Source organism: Doryrhamphus excisus, linkage group LG12 (assembly GCF_037039965.1).
Source record: "Doryrhamphus excisus strain RoL-2023G ecotype Guam linkage group LG12, RoL_Dexc_Guam_v1.1, whole genome shotgun sequence".
In the NCBI taxonomy this organism is placed as follows: domain Eukaryota; kingdom Metazoa; phylum Chordata; class Actinopteri; order Syngnathiformes; family Syngnathidae; genus Doryrhamphus; species Doryrhamphus excisus.
This window is the reverse complement of record NC_136368.1, coordinates 47,672-65,390: the sequence shown is the minus strand read 5'-3', so window position 1 is coordinate 65,390 and position 17,719 is coordinate 47,672. Positions and strand designations below refer to the sequence as shown.

Below are 17,719 nucleotides of genomic sequence, written 5' to 3'. Positions count from 1 at the left end.
GCCCAGTCCATGAACTCTGCTGATCATGCTGGCATGCCGTGTTGTCATCACTTCTAGCTACCCCACTATCCTTTAAGCATAGCTAGCTATAGCTACGTCTTCTAACCAGCTACATCAACACCAATACCACTCGGTCCATGGAAAATCACGACCGTTATCGTGTCTAAGTGTGGACATGGCGGAGTGGCTGAAAAAAAGACCCGAATTATGATGTGAAAGTCTCAGCACATTTGATCCCTTAAGCAGCCACGCAGCTGCAGTTTGGACCGCCCACTCCCACGCTGGATGTTTTATTAGCAGGGCTGGATGTGCTGGCAAGCAGACAGAACCTCACTTTCATTTGGCTCCGACTTTACAAGCATTTTGGTGGAAGGCAGCATTTGAAATGAGACCGTGGACAGATGGTCCCACTGTGTCCACGCCGGAGTGGCTTGTTATTACAATGTGATATTCCCCCGCAGGAGCTACCTCCAAAGTACAAGTGCCGTCCCGCGTCTCAAGGCGAGAATATCGGGGAGGATTTCCTACTCGGGTTCGAGGACACTTGTCATGCGGCGTGGGTTCCGTGTCCTGTTGGCGGCACTGCTGCTTCTCCACGTCGCCGCCCTCGCCGCGGTGGGCGGCCGCGTGAGGAAGAAGGTCCCGCGGACCCGCTCGTGCTTGGACCTCCCGGAGGAGATCCTGGAGCAGATGTTCGGGCGTCTCTCTGTCGGCGTGCTGAGTGCCTTCCACCACGCCCTGCAGCTGGAGCCCCGGGACAAAGTCAACCTGAACTGCCCCGGGACCGCGACGTCCCCGCCGGCCGACAGCAAGAGCCGCCTTCCTGTCAACCTGCTGAGCGTCTCGCCCTGGGCGTACAGGTCGTAGCTCCTCCATGTTTTTTTCACAACTTGGGAACTTAACATTAGAACATTCAAACTGTTTTTATATGCGAAGGATAAAAATAAACCCATAAACGAAGCAGACTACTTTATGGTGGTCTGCCACCTGATGTCGCTGTTTATCCAGCCATCCGTTTTTTATGCCGCTTATCCTCACTCGGCTCGCGGGCTATGCCGGAGCCTATCCCAGCTACCCTAGGCCAGCCAGTGGCACAAGCATAGACAAGCATTCACACTCACATTTGTCGCTATTTGTCCTCCAATACGTTTGTGGTGGAGTTGTGCAATATTTCACTTCACTAGCTGGCATCTGTCACAAAAGCAACATATTTCCAAATTGTACTAGGAGATACTAGTACATACTAATGCTACCTTACCTGATGAGTTATGTTCCCAGGGGAACCGGACCAGGAAATCTTTGCTCTGTATTAAATATAAACAACACTCCCCATGCTACAACTGTGTGCAGGATCTCCTATGACCCAAGCAGATACCCGCGCCACATCCCAGAGGCCTACTGCTTGTGTAAGGGCTGTCTGACCGGACCTGACCGCCAGGAGAGCGACCAGTACCGCAGTACGCCTGTCTACGCTCCCTCCGTCATACTCAGGAGGTCCGGTTCTTGTGTCGGGGGCCGCCACTCCTACTCCGAGGTGTACGTCTCCATCGCCGTGGGGTGCACGTGTGTGCCTCTTCTGGACAAAGACAGGCTCATCCAGAATGGCAACCAGAGCCTGGAGTCTTGGAGAACGGAGCCCAAAGGTGCCAGGTCCTTCTCGGTAGCAGGAAGCAAGCGAGTGGGCTGAAGATGGAGTCCAACATGTGACTCAATCAGAACATCACATACGGCATCTCATGAAATACAAGTTAGGGGAAACCTTCAGCCTTTGCAAAGCTAGTGTTCGCCTTTGGTTGACGCTGCCTGAGAGGTTAGTGTACTGTTACTCACTTTTGTCCAACCAATTCAAATAAGCAGATGTTTAAGCAAATCAACCCTTTTCAGCTTTGCTTTCCTAGTATTCTGTATTATTGATACAGTGTTTCGTCATGTCTGTGACTGCCTGGGCAGTCCATCCTGCCTGGGCCCCAAGCGCCTCCACAGACCCCGCTAAATGACTAAATGAGAGCTTTGGTCCCAACAACACGTTCAACCATCAAATGCAAGCATGTTCTGCATCAACGCATTCATCTTGTGCATATGTTACCAATAGCGGTTGCAGAGAATGGATTTGGCCAAAAAATGTCAATATTCTTCACAATTTGCAGGTGTTATACCTGTTCTTACTTTAAAAGTATGAATATTGGGCAGGATTCAAAGACGTGGTTGTAGTATTCTTCACTGGAATGGAACGATAGCCACTGCAGGATGTACGCAGTCCAGAACAATAAACAACTAGAAAAGCCCTCAAGTGCGTCAAAAGACCTCGTCTTCTATGATGACAATTCCAAAGCACCCTATTTTCTTTTCACATTCTGGATCCTAGTATCCAGAATGATTCCATTATCTGGATCAGTCTTTGATACATGTAGTTATTTTTCCTCCCAGTACTCAGAATCCAGTACCATTTTTTATGACTTTGTATGCAGTTGCCAAAAATGGTCCAATCTCTCGCAATGTTAGAGAATCCTTGAAAAACTTCCTGGATCCAGACGGTGATCCAAAGTGTAATCAGTTCTTCCATATCTAATTTCCTACAATTTCATCCCAAATCCATGTCAAACTTTTCAAGTTATTTTGAACACACAGATGAACGCCGGCAAAAACAAATGTAAAAAGGAACTCTTCCAATGCTGGCGTGTGAGCCTTACGTCTTTTTTATGGCTAATATGTTTATCGTATTCGGTAATACATGTGTAAAGGTGGCTATAGGGGTGTTATTTCATGTCTAGAGGGCTCTAACGTTAAAAACATGTCTTTAGAAGGTTGTGAGCAGGTTTTCTCTTCTCTAACTCGGAAAATATTCCATTTCTAAATAAGAAAAAAAGCACATTATTGACATTGTGACCCTGCCCACCTACCCACTTTTGTACACACACACACACACACACACCTCCCTGCATGTCCACAAACTGATTGCATCGTCTAGGGTCACGTGACATCACAGCAGCTGCTCGGCAGAATGAAGGTTCAAAATGATGACATCATAAAGGCCTCCATTTCTGGAATGCGACAGTGGCCTCCACTTTATATCAGCGAGAGGCTCTCACCCGAAATAAAGACAATGAACAAGCGACATCTTGCAATAGAAGAGGATGACCTCTACTCCGGCTACAATGACTACAGTCCATTGTTTGACTGCAAGGTGCGTCTTTCCCTTTTATGGTGGTAGTCATTAAAAGCCACAAAGCCTCAATGCTGATCCTTTTCTTAAAGGAGCTGGATGCTGATATGGGCTTTCAAGAAGCAGTCAGGAGCAGTCATGGAAGGAAATCCCTCATGCAGTCGGTGTGTGTGTGTGTGTGTGTGTGTGTGTGTGTTCTTATTGCAAAACATTTGAAACGTGTGCTATACACAAGATTGTCCAAAAAACAACTCTTTTCCTCCACATTTTCTAGAGCACCGCACGTCTTCCTGACATTAATACAGGGGGGCGACCTTTAAGTTCTTCATCTGGAGTAAGTACGCCATCTTGGGATACAGTACATAATAACAGCTGGCACACACACGGCAAAAGCCCTCAAATGCCAATGTTTAAAACAGGGGTGTCCAAAGGTGGTTGTTTTTTTTTTGTTAATGGGCCTACGCCACATTCTTACTATACTGTATACCTGAACAACAACAAAAAACACATCAGAAAAAAGAATAAACACAATATTCTGAGGAAAAACTTTTATTTAACTGGAATATTGTGAAGAAAAATAATGTCATTGTAGTAGCATAAAGTTGAAATGTTATTAAAAAGTCAATTACAAAAGTGTAATTGTTGGAAAATTAGGTTGCAGAAAAAGTTCTAATGTTAATGAATAAAGTCCTAACTATGAGAAGAACATTTACAAACAGGAAGTGGGAATAGTTGGAACAAAAACAACAAAATGCTGATGTGATTCTAGTTGCAATATTAGGAGAATAAAATTGTAGTATTAACAGAAAAGGTATCATTTCAGAACAATGTATTCGTTTTACAATAAATGTAAATAATACAAGAAAAAAGTTGCAATAAAGTTTACAAGAAAAATGCTGCGAGAATTACGACAGAATTATTGTCATTTTTATGTGATTATACATGTAACATTAAGACAATTCAGTCCGAAAAAATGTATGTGGCCGGGTCGATGGAAGGACTGGACCGAGCACAAACTTTTATGTGGGTCTTTATTCCTGACCGGACAGGGAATGCTCAGCATTAACAACAATAAGACTGAGATTTGCTTTCTTCTGTCCCTAGCACTAAATACTGTCCTATTCGGTGCCGGATATCCTGACTTGCACCAAAAGGCAAAAACTGCACTTGTAGAAGACATAAAAGATGATCAAACACAGTAGACAACAGCTCCACCTTGAAGTCCTCTGTCCCACCTCCAGCACATCTTCCCCCTGTCTTCCCGTCCTCATACATGTCCTGCAGCACTTGAACATACTTCTCTGTCCCTCCAGACTTCCTCATACAATATCACAGTTCCTCTCTAGGCACCCTGTCCTAGGCTTTCTCCACATCTACAAAGACACAATGCAGCTCCCTCCGACCTTCTCTGGAGTCAAGTCAAGTTTATTTGTATAGCCCTTAATCACAAAAGATCTAGGGTTCTAGAAGGGTTCTAAACGGAGCACAGGGTACAACTAGATAGGAAGGTGCCAACCCATGTCATATTTGTAAACAAGAATCTTAAAGGAACTGGGAACCAGTGCAGGTTAGCCAGTACTGGAGGAATATGCTGGGATTTAGACGTCCTGGTGAGGAGTGGTGCTGTGGCATTTTGTACTAACGAGAGGGAAAAAGTTGAAATATGACAAGTGAAATGCTGTAATACTGTAAGAGAATAATTGTCATACTGACAGGCAGGCAAGGAGCATCTGCACTCTGATATGATCAATCATTTCACGGCACGGGTGTTTGGAGCGTATGTTGATAGCTACGTGAATGGAATCATACCTGCTGTGTGTGCTTGCTGTTTGCAGTCGAGGACGCCCATGCCGTCATCAGGTAGCAGAGCCGTGACGGGAGCTGTGCAGGTAAAAAGAGGAGCTGAATATTGGAGCTAATATTCGGCAGTATGAAATGACGACATTTACAGTGTCTGCTCTACTTTTGATTGTTTGGATTGATGTGTTGGACTCGAGCAGAGTGGCGCAGCTCGCCCCATGTCGGCCATCAGCGCAGCAGGTTACTCGTCCTCCCCCACCCGCTGTGAGTATTCCTGTTGTACGGACGTACAGTATTACCATCAGCCAAGGGCGTAACTTTGGCTGTACCGTCAGGGGGGGTTTATTGGTTTATTTATTGGATCGTTGACTTTTTAAAAGGAGTCAGGGTAAGCATAGACGCAGGGTAAACATGCTCACTAACCCCCTGCCATCAGAAGCGTACACTGTTAGTAGGATTAACTGGATTGTGTCTTTAGCTTCTGTCTTTGACCCTCTGGGCCAGTCCAGAGGCCCAGCACCCCCACTTGAAGAAAAGAAAGACGACACGTGAGCTTTCTATTGAAGCTGTTCCTGTCACAATCACCTCTCCGTGGAATTGCCGGTAAGCTGGGATTGCTGTGGTGTGGTGTTACAGGCCTGAGGAGAAGATCAAGATGTTGGAGAAGAAAGTCAACGACTTGACGACGGAGAGCTGCATGGCACACAGCGTGGGCAACTCCCAACTGGTCAGACACAACTCTTTCCAAGTCCGCTTCATCCTCATGCGGACTGCCACTCGTGTTGTGTTGTGTGATGCCAGGCTCTAGAAAAAGCCAAAGAGGCTGAGAGGAAGGAGAGAGCGCTGGTGAGGCAGAGGGAGCAGTCCGGCAACGTAGAACAAATCAACATAGATCTGACCTACGCTGTAAGTACGCCATCCTCGCCAGAAATAGAAAAGAAGTAAGATTATTATCGTCATGTGGCTACTTGGTTTCAGCTGCCTCTGTGTGTTTGCACGTTCGCCAGTAAGCTACGAAGTCTTCTTCCTCTTTGGGCTTTTCCCTTCGGGTGTCGCCACAGCAAAGCAATCTCCTCCATCTAAGCCTGTCTTCTGCTTCTCTCTCTCGTGTCCTCCTTCACTACACCCATAAACCTCCTGCAAAGAAATACATTAAATCAATAAAATACTGCACTGAAACGCAGTCATGTTCCATACGATTTTTGGCTTTTCGTTGCTAGTATCAGGGACCCACTGGTGATGGTTCCTTATTGTGGTCATGCAGAGTCAAAAAACTGGACATTGATCGAATTAACTCGGATCAGCTGTTCTGACTCCCAAAACTCTTTAAGTTTGGGATTACTATGCTGAACCCCCTGGACTCTCCTGTCTGGACTTGACTGGGTCCTGATGTTTTTTGTTGTCTTTGCCAGGTTCTTCTCAACCTGGCTAACCAGTATGAAAACAATGAGATGTATCCAGAGGCCCTGAGTAGCTACCAGCTCATTGTGAAGAACAAGATGTTCCCCAACGCAGGTGAGCGAAAGGCTGGACTTGACTTTGCTTTGGCCAAGTATTCGTACCCCTTCATCCCATCACAAGGTTGGTGTTTTCTGCTTCTCTGCAGGACGTTTGAAGGTCAACATGGCCAACATCTTGGTCAAGCAGGAGAACTATCCCAAAGCCATTAAATTCTACCGGATGGCGCTGGATCACATCTCAGACGACTACAAGGAGATGAGGATCAAGATCATGCAGAACATCGGCACCGTCTTCGTCCTGCTGGGCCAGTACTCGGACGCCATCACGTCTTTCGAGCACATCATGAGCAAGAGTCCGAACATCAGGACCGGCTACAACCTCGTCCTGTGCTACTACGCCACAAGAGATGGGGATGGCATGAAGAACGCCTTCCAGAAGCTCCTCTCTGTCCCGCTGGGCATCGACGATGATGACAAGTACATCTCGGCTAATGTGAGTGTGCTTGTAGCTCGTTTATACCAGGGAAAGTGTGGCCCTCGGCACCTTCTAAAAATGAAATTAAACTGGAAAACAGCGGTTATGGAAACAGAAAGCATTCAGAAACATTCTCGGACAATAACATCAAAATGTTGAAAATAAAGTTATTGTTATAAGAAATCACAGATTAGGTTTTAAAAGAAAAGAAATGTTTTTTTTACAAAGTTGAAATATTAAAACTATTTTCGACAAGAGTAAATATAATGAGAAAAAAAAGAATTGTGCAAAAATGTTGTAATATGTGAATAAAGTTGAGTTGAAGTCATAAGATGACGAGAAAAAAGAAGTCATTCAATACCATTCCACTGTGATGTTTCAAGGTTTCATCCTGTCCTTCAGGATGACATCAAATCAAACATGTTGATTGAGGCCATTAAGGATGACAAGCTCCACCAAATGGAGAGAGAATTGTAAGAAAAGTTTATTGAAATACACGGTATTTAAACGGTATTTTCCCGTACAACTCACCACTTCCACCCTGTATGCTAACACAGGAAAGCTCGGGCTGAGAAGTACGTGATGACGGCCGCCAAGCTCATCGCTCCAGCCATCGAGGCTTCCTTCGCTAGCGGATTTGACTGGTTTGTTTGTCTCAAGAATGAAGCCTTTCAAAACAAGGCTTCTTAAACCGTCTCGTCTTTATTGTCATTAAGTGGTGGCCCACTGTGGGTTTTTTTTTTTTGCATAAAGTTAGTTTTTTTTTTAAATCACCTGTCATATAATGACATGTCCAATGTGCATTTTAGAGAAATTGAAGGCATTTCTTCAACATAAAGGCATATATCCAATGCACACATTCAAATGAATAAATATCAGATATTTGACTTCTAACCGTGCAGTGAATATATACAAGTATATACATACATAGTATATACATATATACAGTACCATGGAGGAAGATGACAAGAAATATAATGCCAACAGATTGTTGTTTGTCTTTAAAAGGTGTGTTGATTTGGTGAAGAGCTCCCAGTATGTGCAGCTGGCCAACGACTTGCAGTTAAAAAAGGCCATGACCTTTTTCAGGCAGATGCACTTTGACCAGGTGAGAAGCTCCTTTTAACGAGACATTCCTTCCACTTTGAGACCAGACACCTTTTCTCGTGTCGTCAAGGCAATGAAAATCCTGAAGGAAGTAGCCAAGCAGGACAGCAGAGTGAAGAGCGCCGCCTCCAACAACCTCTCCAGCCTCTTTATCCTGGTAGAACTCGTCTTCAGGTTCCGAGGAGGACCAAAAGAGAAGCTTGGAAGATCTATTTTTTGTAATGTGCTGTTCCAGGAAAAGGACTATGAGCAGGCAGAGCGATACGCCGATCTGGCTATGAGCGCCGACCGCTACAACCCAGGAGCTTTCGTATGCAAGGGCAACACCGAGTTTGTCAAACAGGACTACGTGAAGGCAGCAGAGTTCTTCAAGGAAGCTCTCAGGAACGACTCCTCCTGCACTGAGGCTCTTCGAAACCTGGGTAACGTACCTGGAGAAAGACGTACCGTCCACAAATATCAGAGTGGAGAAAAAAACTTGGCTATGTCTCCTTTTTCCAAGGTCTCACCTACAAGAAGCTGAATCGTCTGGAGGATGCCCTGGACTGCTTCTTGAAGCTCCACGCCATTCTTAGGGATAGCGCTGAGGTCATGTATCAGCTGGCCGACACGTATCCTTCGACATGCTGCCGACTGCGTAGATCGGTTGCCATTTTTTTGCATTCGTAACCCAACTTTAAAAGCTCTTGTTTACTTTGCTCTGTGGGCTTGTTGACCTGACTTGATTCAACAGACTGAATCCAGATCCAGAGGAATCCTTTGTAATAACTTTATTGTGGTCATGCACTCTTTGTTGACATATTTGCCTTTGACAAGCGTGTGCCAGTTATGAGCTTCTGGAAGACCCCCAGCAGGCTATAGAGTGGTTGATGCAAGTCATCAGCGTGGTCCCCAATGACCCCAAGGCTTTGGCCAAACTGGGGGATCTGCACGACCTGGAGGGGGACAAGTCCCAGGCATTGCATTACTACTGTGAGGTACAAAGCTTTGTGTGCGTGCTCAATGATGGACATCAGCGCGCGTCACATGCTGTGCTCTTACCGTCCAGTCCTTCAGACTCTTCCCTTGCAACATGGAGGTGATTGAGTGGTTGGCGGCCTACTACGTCCAGACACAGCTCTATGAGAAGGCCATTCAGTACTTTGAGAGAGCCATACTTGTACAGTGAGTCACACTTATGGTGCTTTCACATTTGATAGTTTCCGTACTCCTTTCTGCTTGGTAAGAATTACGAGGGCACCTGTGGTGCGTCACAGCAAGCCATGTGACAACGCTCAAACCTCCAATTGGTTTGATGCTTTGAGCATCGATGCCTTTATTTACCCAGGCAAGCAATTTAAGAACAGATTCTTATTTACAAATAAGAATTAAGAGCAAGCGTCAACGTTAACCGGAAAAATGGCTCGTTCTTTATGGCATGTTTACAACGACACTATTTACACACCCTAAACGACATAATGCTGACGTCACTACAAGGAGAAAGCACCTTCAATCCATCCATTTTCTATGCCGCCTATCCTGGGGTTGCGGCGTATGCTGGAGCCTATCACAGCTGACTTCAGGCGAGAGGCGGGGTCCACCCTGGACTGGTCGATAGAGAACGGCTTGAAGGTCTAAACTAAATGGGTCCCCAGTTTAGCATGCTAGCGGTTAGGATGTCGAGGACAGTGCACTCGTCTTTTTGCTGTTGGGCTACGAGATCGCCAATGCCATTTTTCAAGTGATCACCAAACGACAGTATTTGCTCAGTCACCTGTCGGCTTCCTGTTTACTTTCTGGTGCTGACCAACTGGACAAGAGAGCGATGTCACGTGGCTTGCTGTGCCGCTTTTGCTAACGTCAGTTCTGAAAATAAAGTAGTGAAATGAAAATGAAGTGAGGATGTCCCATGGCAGATGTTTGACGAGAATGTAGTGAAATAAAAATGAAGTAAAGATGAGGTTGAAGCTGTGTTGTTCCTCAGACCAAGCGAGGTGAGGTGGCAGCTCATGGTGGCCAGCTGTTACAGAAGAAGCGGTAAGCATGTGTTGGCTTACGTTAGACTTGGACACTTGTTCTTACATGCTTGCTTTTTCCATGGCAGGAAACAGCCAAAAAGCCCTAGAAACATACAAAGAAGTCCACCGCAGGTTTCCAGACGACGCTCAATGTAATGAATCGTACTGTGTCGGTGTTTATCGACCTTGTGACCGCTTGTACTGCTAGAAGAACTGTGTCTGTGCTGTCAACAGGTCTACGCTTCCTGGTGAGGCTAAGTCAGGACATGGGCCTGAAGGAGGTCCAAGACTACACCGCCAAGCTGAAGAAGGTTGAGAAGATGAAGGAACTCAGAGAGCAGGTATGAATAATCACTGTGAATAAATGGCAGCGTTTTCATGTCGAGTCATAGACGCATTCGTCATCTCCAAGAGAAATGACCAAACAGTGTTTACATAACACGATAGTGCATTTTTCTATGGCACCACCTCATTTCCGGTCAAATCTATTTGTTTTCTTATTTGTTGGTTCTCTCTCTCCAGAGGGCAAAGGCTGAGCGAGAGGGCAGCAGAAGCAGGAGAGCAGACAGCGCTGACAGTCCTGGTGAGTCCAACCGCAGACCACATTTAAGTCTGTCCAACATGCAGCCCACAAAAGTCGTTAGCCTTAATATGCAGATGTAGCACTAATTTTCACAATACAATAATACAATATTATTATATCCACTAGCAACTCGTTCGATCCCAGCCATTAAAAAAACAAACAAACCTTGATTACCGGCCATTTTAGACAATTCTGATTCATTTTTGAAGGCACACAGAACATTGTGTTCTATGGCTATATAAACATGGAACCTACCATCAAGAAAAGCTTTCTCCATTCCATAGTAATCAGCAGTAGGCCGTAGGTAAGTTTCAGCAAAACATTAGCTCCCCACTAGAAAGGAGAAAAAAGATAACTTTCACTTTGACACAAATAGTTTTTGCTTTTGCGACAACTCAAATATTATATCATCTCAACCACAATATAAACAAAAATGGATTGTTTTATTCCAAATAAGAATTTATTTACAAATGTAACACCATGAAATATTTCCAATTTTCACATTTGAAACTAAACTGTGTGTGCGCGCGCGTGTGCGTGTGTGCATGCGTTAAAATGTTCCTACGATGTGTAACCTGCACGCTACACTCCTCCACGCTGTCGCACCTCCACCTTGCTGCCAAGTGTGTATTTCCATGCAAAAGAGGCACCCCGAGCTCTTATCAAATGCACTTCTGCCACCTTGCTCTAATAGTGACATCTTTTAGTGTGCACCTGTGTCACATCTTTTTGCCTTTTGCAAAAAAAAAGCATCTTGGAATCGGAGTTCTGGTACAAAAAAAGGTATAAATAGTTCTTTGGTCATTAGTGACTTAATGATGGTATTCTAATACATTTCAACTAAGCTTGGATTGCCCGATGATTAAATGATGGAATGTAAAGTATTTATTAGAGTCCTTCACGATGCTTATAAGGGTATGATAGTTTCATAACAGAAAATAATCTAAAAATAGATTTAAATGATAAAATACTTTGAACCAAAAGATGATTGAATTCCTGCATAATTGAAGAAGATTGTAGCCCTTTCGGCCATACGTGTTGATTTAGTTTGTATTGCAACTTTTCCATTGCAGACAGCATCCACAGCAGCAGCAACAACAAAGGAGAGCGTTTGGGCACCCAGGTGATGTCACTTCCTGCTTCCACCGAGCCCTACGAGAGCAGCAGCCCCAAAGAACTGGGTGGGATGCCTTCATCATCGCTCTGTTCATTCTGAAGACACTTCACTGCTACAACAACAACACACAGAACACGTGTTTTGCCTCATGCAGACGCTTCTTACGTGGACCCACTAGGACCACCTGCAGACACACCCAGGACGGGGGTCAAGAAACGAGCGGATGACGACGTCTTTGCGGGTGAAGATGTCGGCGAGGAGCTGCTGCCCGAGTAGCGTGTCTGTCATGTGTGGCAAATACACACTCGGGGTGTCACGAGACGAGGCGAGGTTTTAACATTACTTTTAAGAAAAGTACAATGGTAAGATAATGTTCCAAAAATGTTACAATATATTGCAGCCTAGTGTCTTGTGTGTGTGTGTATGCTAGCAGCCCCTCCTCCACCGGGACTGAGATTGAGATGAGATTGAGATTGTATGACTGACAAAAGGGCTCACTCTGTTTATGCCGGTGTTCTATGGAACAAACGACCAAGGTTCGCAAACCAATACAGAGTGAACCCTCTTCCTGCCTGATGGGTGTCCCAAGCCGAGGAAAACAGGCACGCACGCACATGGCAATACATTGAGGCGGGCAATTCATTTTCATTTATTGTGTGATGGATTCATCTATTTATCATCCCAAGCCTTGTGCCCACACCACAGGTTTTTTTTCTGAACGCATATTAATCTTGTGAGATCTTGTGCCACCCTAAAACACAGCAGGGTGTTTTATTGCGGTGCGCATATTGCGGTGCACATACAGCAGCGCATGCTGACATAATGTGGTAGTGACGTAATTGTCTCATTTGCTATGATGTCTTGAGTGAGTTAAAAAACATCCAAAATGAACAGCTTTCCTCTGTGGCTTCTTTTTGTCACAAACAAGAAGGAGCCGCCCGTGAGTGCCCTCAGAAGGGGTGGGGCCAACAGCATCATTTACTGCTTGGAGGGAGGAGTGATATGTTTTTCACCCAATGCCTCTTCATTAGATTTGTCACGCGATGTGCTCTTAAAACGTATCCAGAGGGGTCTGAAGACAAAGGAAGCTGGAAAAACGTCTTCTTACTCTCTGGCAGACCAGGTGGTATGATGTGTCTATGAGAGAGGCCGAACAGCTAGCGCCAAATCTATTGATGATAAAATATGAGACCTCAACTGTCGTAATGTTGAGCAACCACAAGTCTCCGGGTACTCCGGTTTCCTCCTACATTCCAGAAACAGGCATGCCAGGTTAATTGGCGACTCCAAATTGTCCATGGGTATGAATGTGGGTGTGGTGTGAATGGTTGTTTGTCTGGCCCCCAGTCCAGGGTGTCGCCCAGAGACAGCTGGGATAGGCGGTAAAGAAAACGGATGGATGGATGAACACTCATAAAGTGGTATATCCAGACGGGAACAAATCACTCAGCTCATGCATGGTGGCCAGCTGCAGGAGAAGCGGTAAGCATGTGTTGGCTTACGTTAGACGTTGGCCGCATGTTCTTAAATGCTTTTTCCATGGCAGGAAACAGCCAAAAAGCCCTAGAAACATACAAAGAAGTCCACCGCAGGTTTCCAGACGACGCTCAATGTAATGAGTCGTACTGTGTAAGTGTTTATTGACCGTGTGACCGCTTGTACTGCTAGAAGAACTGTGTCTGTGCTGTCAACAGGTCTACACTTTCTGGTGAGGCCAAGTCAGGACGTGGGCCTGAAGGAGATCCAAGACTACACCGCCAAGCTGAAGAAGGTTGAGAAGATGAACTAACTCAGAGAGCAGGTATGAAATAGTTTCACTTTTGGCTTTTTTGTCGCAATGACATAACTCAAAAAGTGTGAAACATTGTAAGCGAGCGTGTGTTTTTGTTAAGAAAACCAAAAGTTAGCTGTAGGTGAGAAGTTACAAATGGTTGTTGTACTCAGTAGTGGCCACTTGGTGTCACTGTTTCCTAACAATTCCACAAGGCTGTGTATCTAATATGTGCTCAGTGGTAGGCCACCCAGTCAGGAGATGGGAAGACCTGGGTTGGAATCTCAGTTTGGAGTTTGCATGTTCTCCCCATGCGTGCGTTGTCTTTCTCCGGGTACTCAGTAGGATATACTTTTAAATTGAAGAAAAAGTCAAGAATCAGTTTTTATAAGACGTTTGGGGCCCCCCGGGCAGTTGCCTGTGTTTGTGTAATGCTAAGTGGGCCCCTGGGTGTGATATATGGCGTCTATTTGGATGGACAAGTGCAGGGCAAAAAGTGGCTAAAATTGTGTGTAGCAAGACAAGGTGTGGACTAGCATCTCATTAGCATAAAAGCGACAGACCCACAAAGGTGGCCTTACTTTAAACTTTACTTTAAAACTGTTTTAAGATTTTGGAAAACAAAACAAAAACAAAAACTAATTTAATTTAAAAAAAAATACTATCATATGGGATCTTTAAGCACTGTCACTTTTTATATGCATATGTAAGCAGTAATACCGGAAGTGACCTGTATGGAAGGTGTAAAGTTTTGCATAGGGGAGGGGCAAAGAAGGTTCGAGTTCACCACGCCTTGTCACTACTGTCACTACCAACTTGGTCAGCCATATTGGCTGTCACTCTGGACACATTAGCCCGGCTTGGCGGAGGAGTTTCGGCTGTATTAGTGAGCCTGTGTCCGATAACCATCGGGGGAGTGGACGCTGCTATTTTAAGGCGCTGGCGATATATAAAGCCGGGCGGGCAGGGGAGGAAGGAGGAGTTGCTGTCGGGGGCTGACGAGCTAGCAGGCATCCTTTTACCTTGACGCAGCCGCGGTGCCGGTGAGTTGGACCTCACCTCCGCAAACATTGTTAGCTCCAGCCGGGTTCTTGACCACCGCGGGGACGAAAGGACGGGTGAGTGGACACAGGTGCCACATTTGGCGCTGAGGTGATGGTGCGTCACTTCAAGATGTTACGCAAGGAGCTTCCATTAGCGGCCTAATTAAGACGCGCGTCCTCGTTCCTCTGCAAAGACGCCTCCAGGGCACATTTGTAGGACTTGTAAGAGTCATTTGGAGAAGACTGGTTTCTCCCGAGAGGACATTTAATTGTTTTTGCAGTTAGGGGAGTGTTTCTGGCTGATGATAGCAGCTATAAATATGGAAAAGCTAGCAAACAAGAAACTTAATTAGTAGGCTGCTACATTGAACCCGTTTGGACTAAGGTTAGCTTGGATGTGTTTACATTACAAGTACAGTGCATGTCCCCAGCGTGCTGGATGTGCTACTTATTCCAGGATACATTTGCTGCTGTCTCATTTTGTATCGTTTCTTTTCCTCCACGAATAAGTTGGCTGCAATGACTCATCTCTAAACCGCCGTGAATCATCAGCCCTGAATGTTGGAGCCTCTGTTTTAGCCATTTCTCACTTCAGCAGCTGCCATTGAACCAGCAGCCCCTAGCTAGCCTCTGCATGCATCAAACACAAGCGCTGATTGGCCACCGTCGACCGGGGAGCGTTCTCATTGGCTCATTTATCTGTCGCTCACAGCCCCGCCCCCGTAAGGACCAAATTACATCTCATTTGGAAAGAGGCTTTCTGCTTCTTGACATAAGAAAGCGGTCCGGCAATGACAGATTTTATGACCTCTTTCGCAATCACACATTATGTGGATGCTTACAAGGAGCTCGTGTAAATTGGCCATTTTGGACCTGTTGTTTATAAGCTGTCTCTCTGCCTCAGCCGCATCCAGACGCGCCTTGGGCAGCCCTGCTCTAGATGTTAACGTTGCATGGTGTTCAAGTACCAGATGCACCGCTAACTTCCTCTCTGCTGCAGCTCTTGCAAAGTCTGAATATTTTGAGTGTTTCTAAATAGTATTTAGAAACCGGAAATGGATGGTTTCTGTCTTATGTGAGAATATGTTAACTTAATAATAATTCTCAGAATTTCGTTTGTTGTTTATCTATTCTGTCCGTATTTTAGCAAAACTCTTTCGTATGATTCACATGTTAAAATGAGAGCGCACACTGCAGCCCCAGCAGGTTTATACACTCCATCGGTGAGGCATCTGGGTGAATAGAGCACACACACACACACACGCACACACACACACACACACTGTAGTTATGTGTCAGCCACTGATTGTTGCTCTAAAGCCTTGTCCATTAAATGTATTGCATTGTCCCGTGTACAATCCCATTTGACTGTGCCGGATAGAGAACAAAGCTGATTGTTGTGCTTGCTCCAACCAGAAGTAATAAGAAAAATGACCAGCGTTGGTGTAAATGTAGACAAGAACAATGAACAAAGCCCCGCCTCCCCCACAGAGCCATCATGTAGAGTGCCTTTGTTAGGTATTGTCAGTCCTCCTGGTGCAGGTAGACTATATTCAGTATGTAGGTCAAGGTATGCTCCGAGTTCATCTCAGTGCTCCTTCCCTCAGCTTGGATGAGGCTTAATGGAGAAAAAAGATGGACGTACCATCAGGTCTTTAACTTGAAGGTTATTACAAATTATTCAGAGAAGGGATTGAAAATTTGCATATTCATCATCTCGCTGAAAGAAAACTTTGGGTCAGATGTCTTCGGCACTAGCAGACATTTATAAGAAGTGCTGACCCGACTGAAACTTCGAAATAACCATTTTTGTTTGGGGCGTCTAAAAATGTCATTTTTAAAAACAGTTGTAATAATATGAAAAACTTAGGTTGGGGAAAAGTTGTAATATCATGATAGATTCAAAATACGAGAATGAAGAAATATTAACTCATTCAGTATTAAAGACGTAGTTATACATTTTTATAAACCCAAACACCTGATCCCAACAACTTTTACGTTTTCTTGTGCGAGAGGTGAAAGCAAGTGACGATGCAACTCCCTACTAATGCATTTCAGTTGAGAGCAAGTTTAAGCGGCCACAAGGTGGCAGAAGTGCATTCGATAGAGCTGGCAGGGATCATGTCGAGTACCACATTAGAGAGTGTGGAGGAGCGTAGCGTGCAGACGTAGGGAAATGAGCGCATGCGCGCGTGCACATGCATAGTTCACTTTCAAATGTGAAAATGATAAATTCATTGTTACTATGATGCAAAACATCTTTTTGTGTTTATGTTGGTGCAGTTTAGATATTTGAGCTGTCCCAAAAGCAAAATATATTTGTGTCCAAGTGAAAGTTAGCCATGAAATGTATCTTTTCACATTCTTGAAACCAACCTACCTTCTACTGCTGATTACTAAAGAATGGAAAAAGGTAGAAAAAAAGGTTTATGAAGGAGGACTGGAGTCTAATCTTTCTTTTGGTAGGTTCCATGTTCATGTAGTCATACACCCCAATATTCTGTAATATGGGGTTGTCTTTTGAAACATGGCTGGGATTGAATGTGTTGCGAGGTATGAGAAGACAGTTGGAATCTTAAATATCAAATAAAAGCAAGCAAAAAGCATAACAAGAAGGAGAAATGGTTCAGTCACACTACTAATATACTCTCACTGATAATCACTGCTAACACAAAGCTATATCAGTATACCTACATGGGGTGCTTTAAAAGATGTACAAGCGGCCCCAGAGTAGGCGACTCCCACTGGAAAAGGTTTGGACATCCCCGCTGTAAAGAACAGATAAGGTAGCTATGGCTGCTGGATGCTGCCCACCCATGGTACTTCAAATCCAGCCAATACCATCTCAATTAAAAAAAAAAACCCCATCAAGGTTGCCCACAGCCACAGCTGCTAATTCCAATGTTTTTGACATGGTTATTTGCTTTTGGAGACTCTTATTAAGCATTGACAGTACCTTCAGGGCTTGACCTAATGGTGGAATGCCCCAATGATGGAATGATGGACTGAGCCGTGCAGGGATTTTTAAAATGGTGTCCAACAGTGAGCTGTCACATCAAAACCAATGTCCTTAATCCTGAAATCTTGGAATGGATTCTAGGAATGTCAGTTTGCTGCAGGACGATTCATTTCAAGATGTAATTCCTCCCTTCAGAGCATCTTGCAGTTGATAAAAGGTGGAGTGACCACCATGAGCTTTGGTA

At 44.8% G+C, this 17,719-nt stretch overlaps 3 protein-coding genes across 7 annotated transcripts in view; all 3 read left to right on the top strand.

Moving 5' to 3' along the window:
- The first annotated feature begins 70 nt into the window (after nt 1-70).
- On the top strand, nt 71-2,290 carry il17d (interleukin 17d). The gene is made up of 2 exons (XM_058083099.2): nt 71-860; nt 1,351-2,290. The coding sequence occupies exons 1-2, from the start codon at nt 550-552 to the stop codon at nt 1,685-1,687; spliced, it is 648 nt and encodes a 215-aa protein (XP_057939082.2). The 5' UTR covers nt 71-549; the 3' UTR covers nt 1,688-2,290.
- Nucleotides 2,291-3,001: 711 nt separating this feature from the next.
- On the top strand, nt 3,002-11,997 carry LOC131136338 (intraflagellar transport protein 88 homolog). The gene is made up of 24 exons (XM_058083080.2): nt 3,002-3,184; nt 3,256-3,327; nt 3,438-3,497; nt 4,999-5,052; nt 5,164-5,227; nt 5,442-5,511; nt 5,600-5,690; nt 5,765-5,869; nt 6,376-6,478; nt 6,570-6,916; nt 7,301-7,371; nt 7,456-7,542; nt 7,907-8,006; nt 8,076-8,162; nt 8,241-8,427; nt 8,508-8,616; nt 8,832-8,982; nt 9,054-9,169; nt 9,969-10,021; nt 10,089-10,154; nt 10,237-10,343; nt 10,525-10,585; nt 11,659-11,766; nt 11,857-11,997. The coding sequence occupies exons 1-24, from the start codon at nt 3,002-3,004 to the stop codon at nt 11,976-11,978; spliced, it is 2,574 nt and encodes an 857-aa protein (XP_057939063.2). The 3' UTR covers nt 11,979-11,997.
- LOC131136341 (radixin) overlaps nt 10,150-17,719 on the top strand; it is a 19,923-nt gene continuing 12,353 nt past the window's right edge. For 2 of the 5 annotated variants that reach the window (XM_058083092.2, XM_058083088.2), the window contains exon 1: nt 14,283-14,591. The gene's annotated coding sequence lies outside the window, so the exon portion shown is untranslated. Of the gene's footprint in view, nt 10,172-14,282; nt 14,592-17,211; nt 17,693-17,719 lie in introns of those variants that run through there. The other 3 variants (XM_078795259.1, XM_058083091.2, XM_078795258.1) reach the window with 3 other exon arrangements.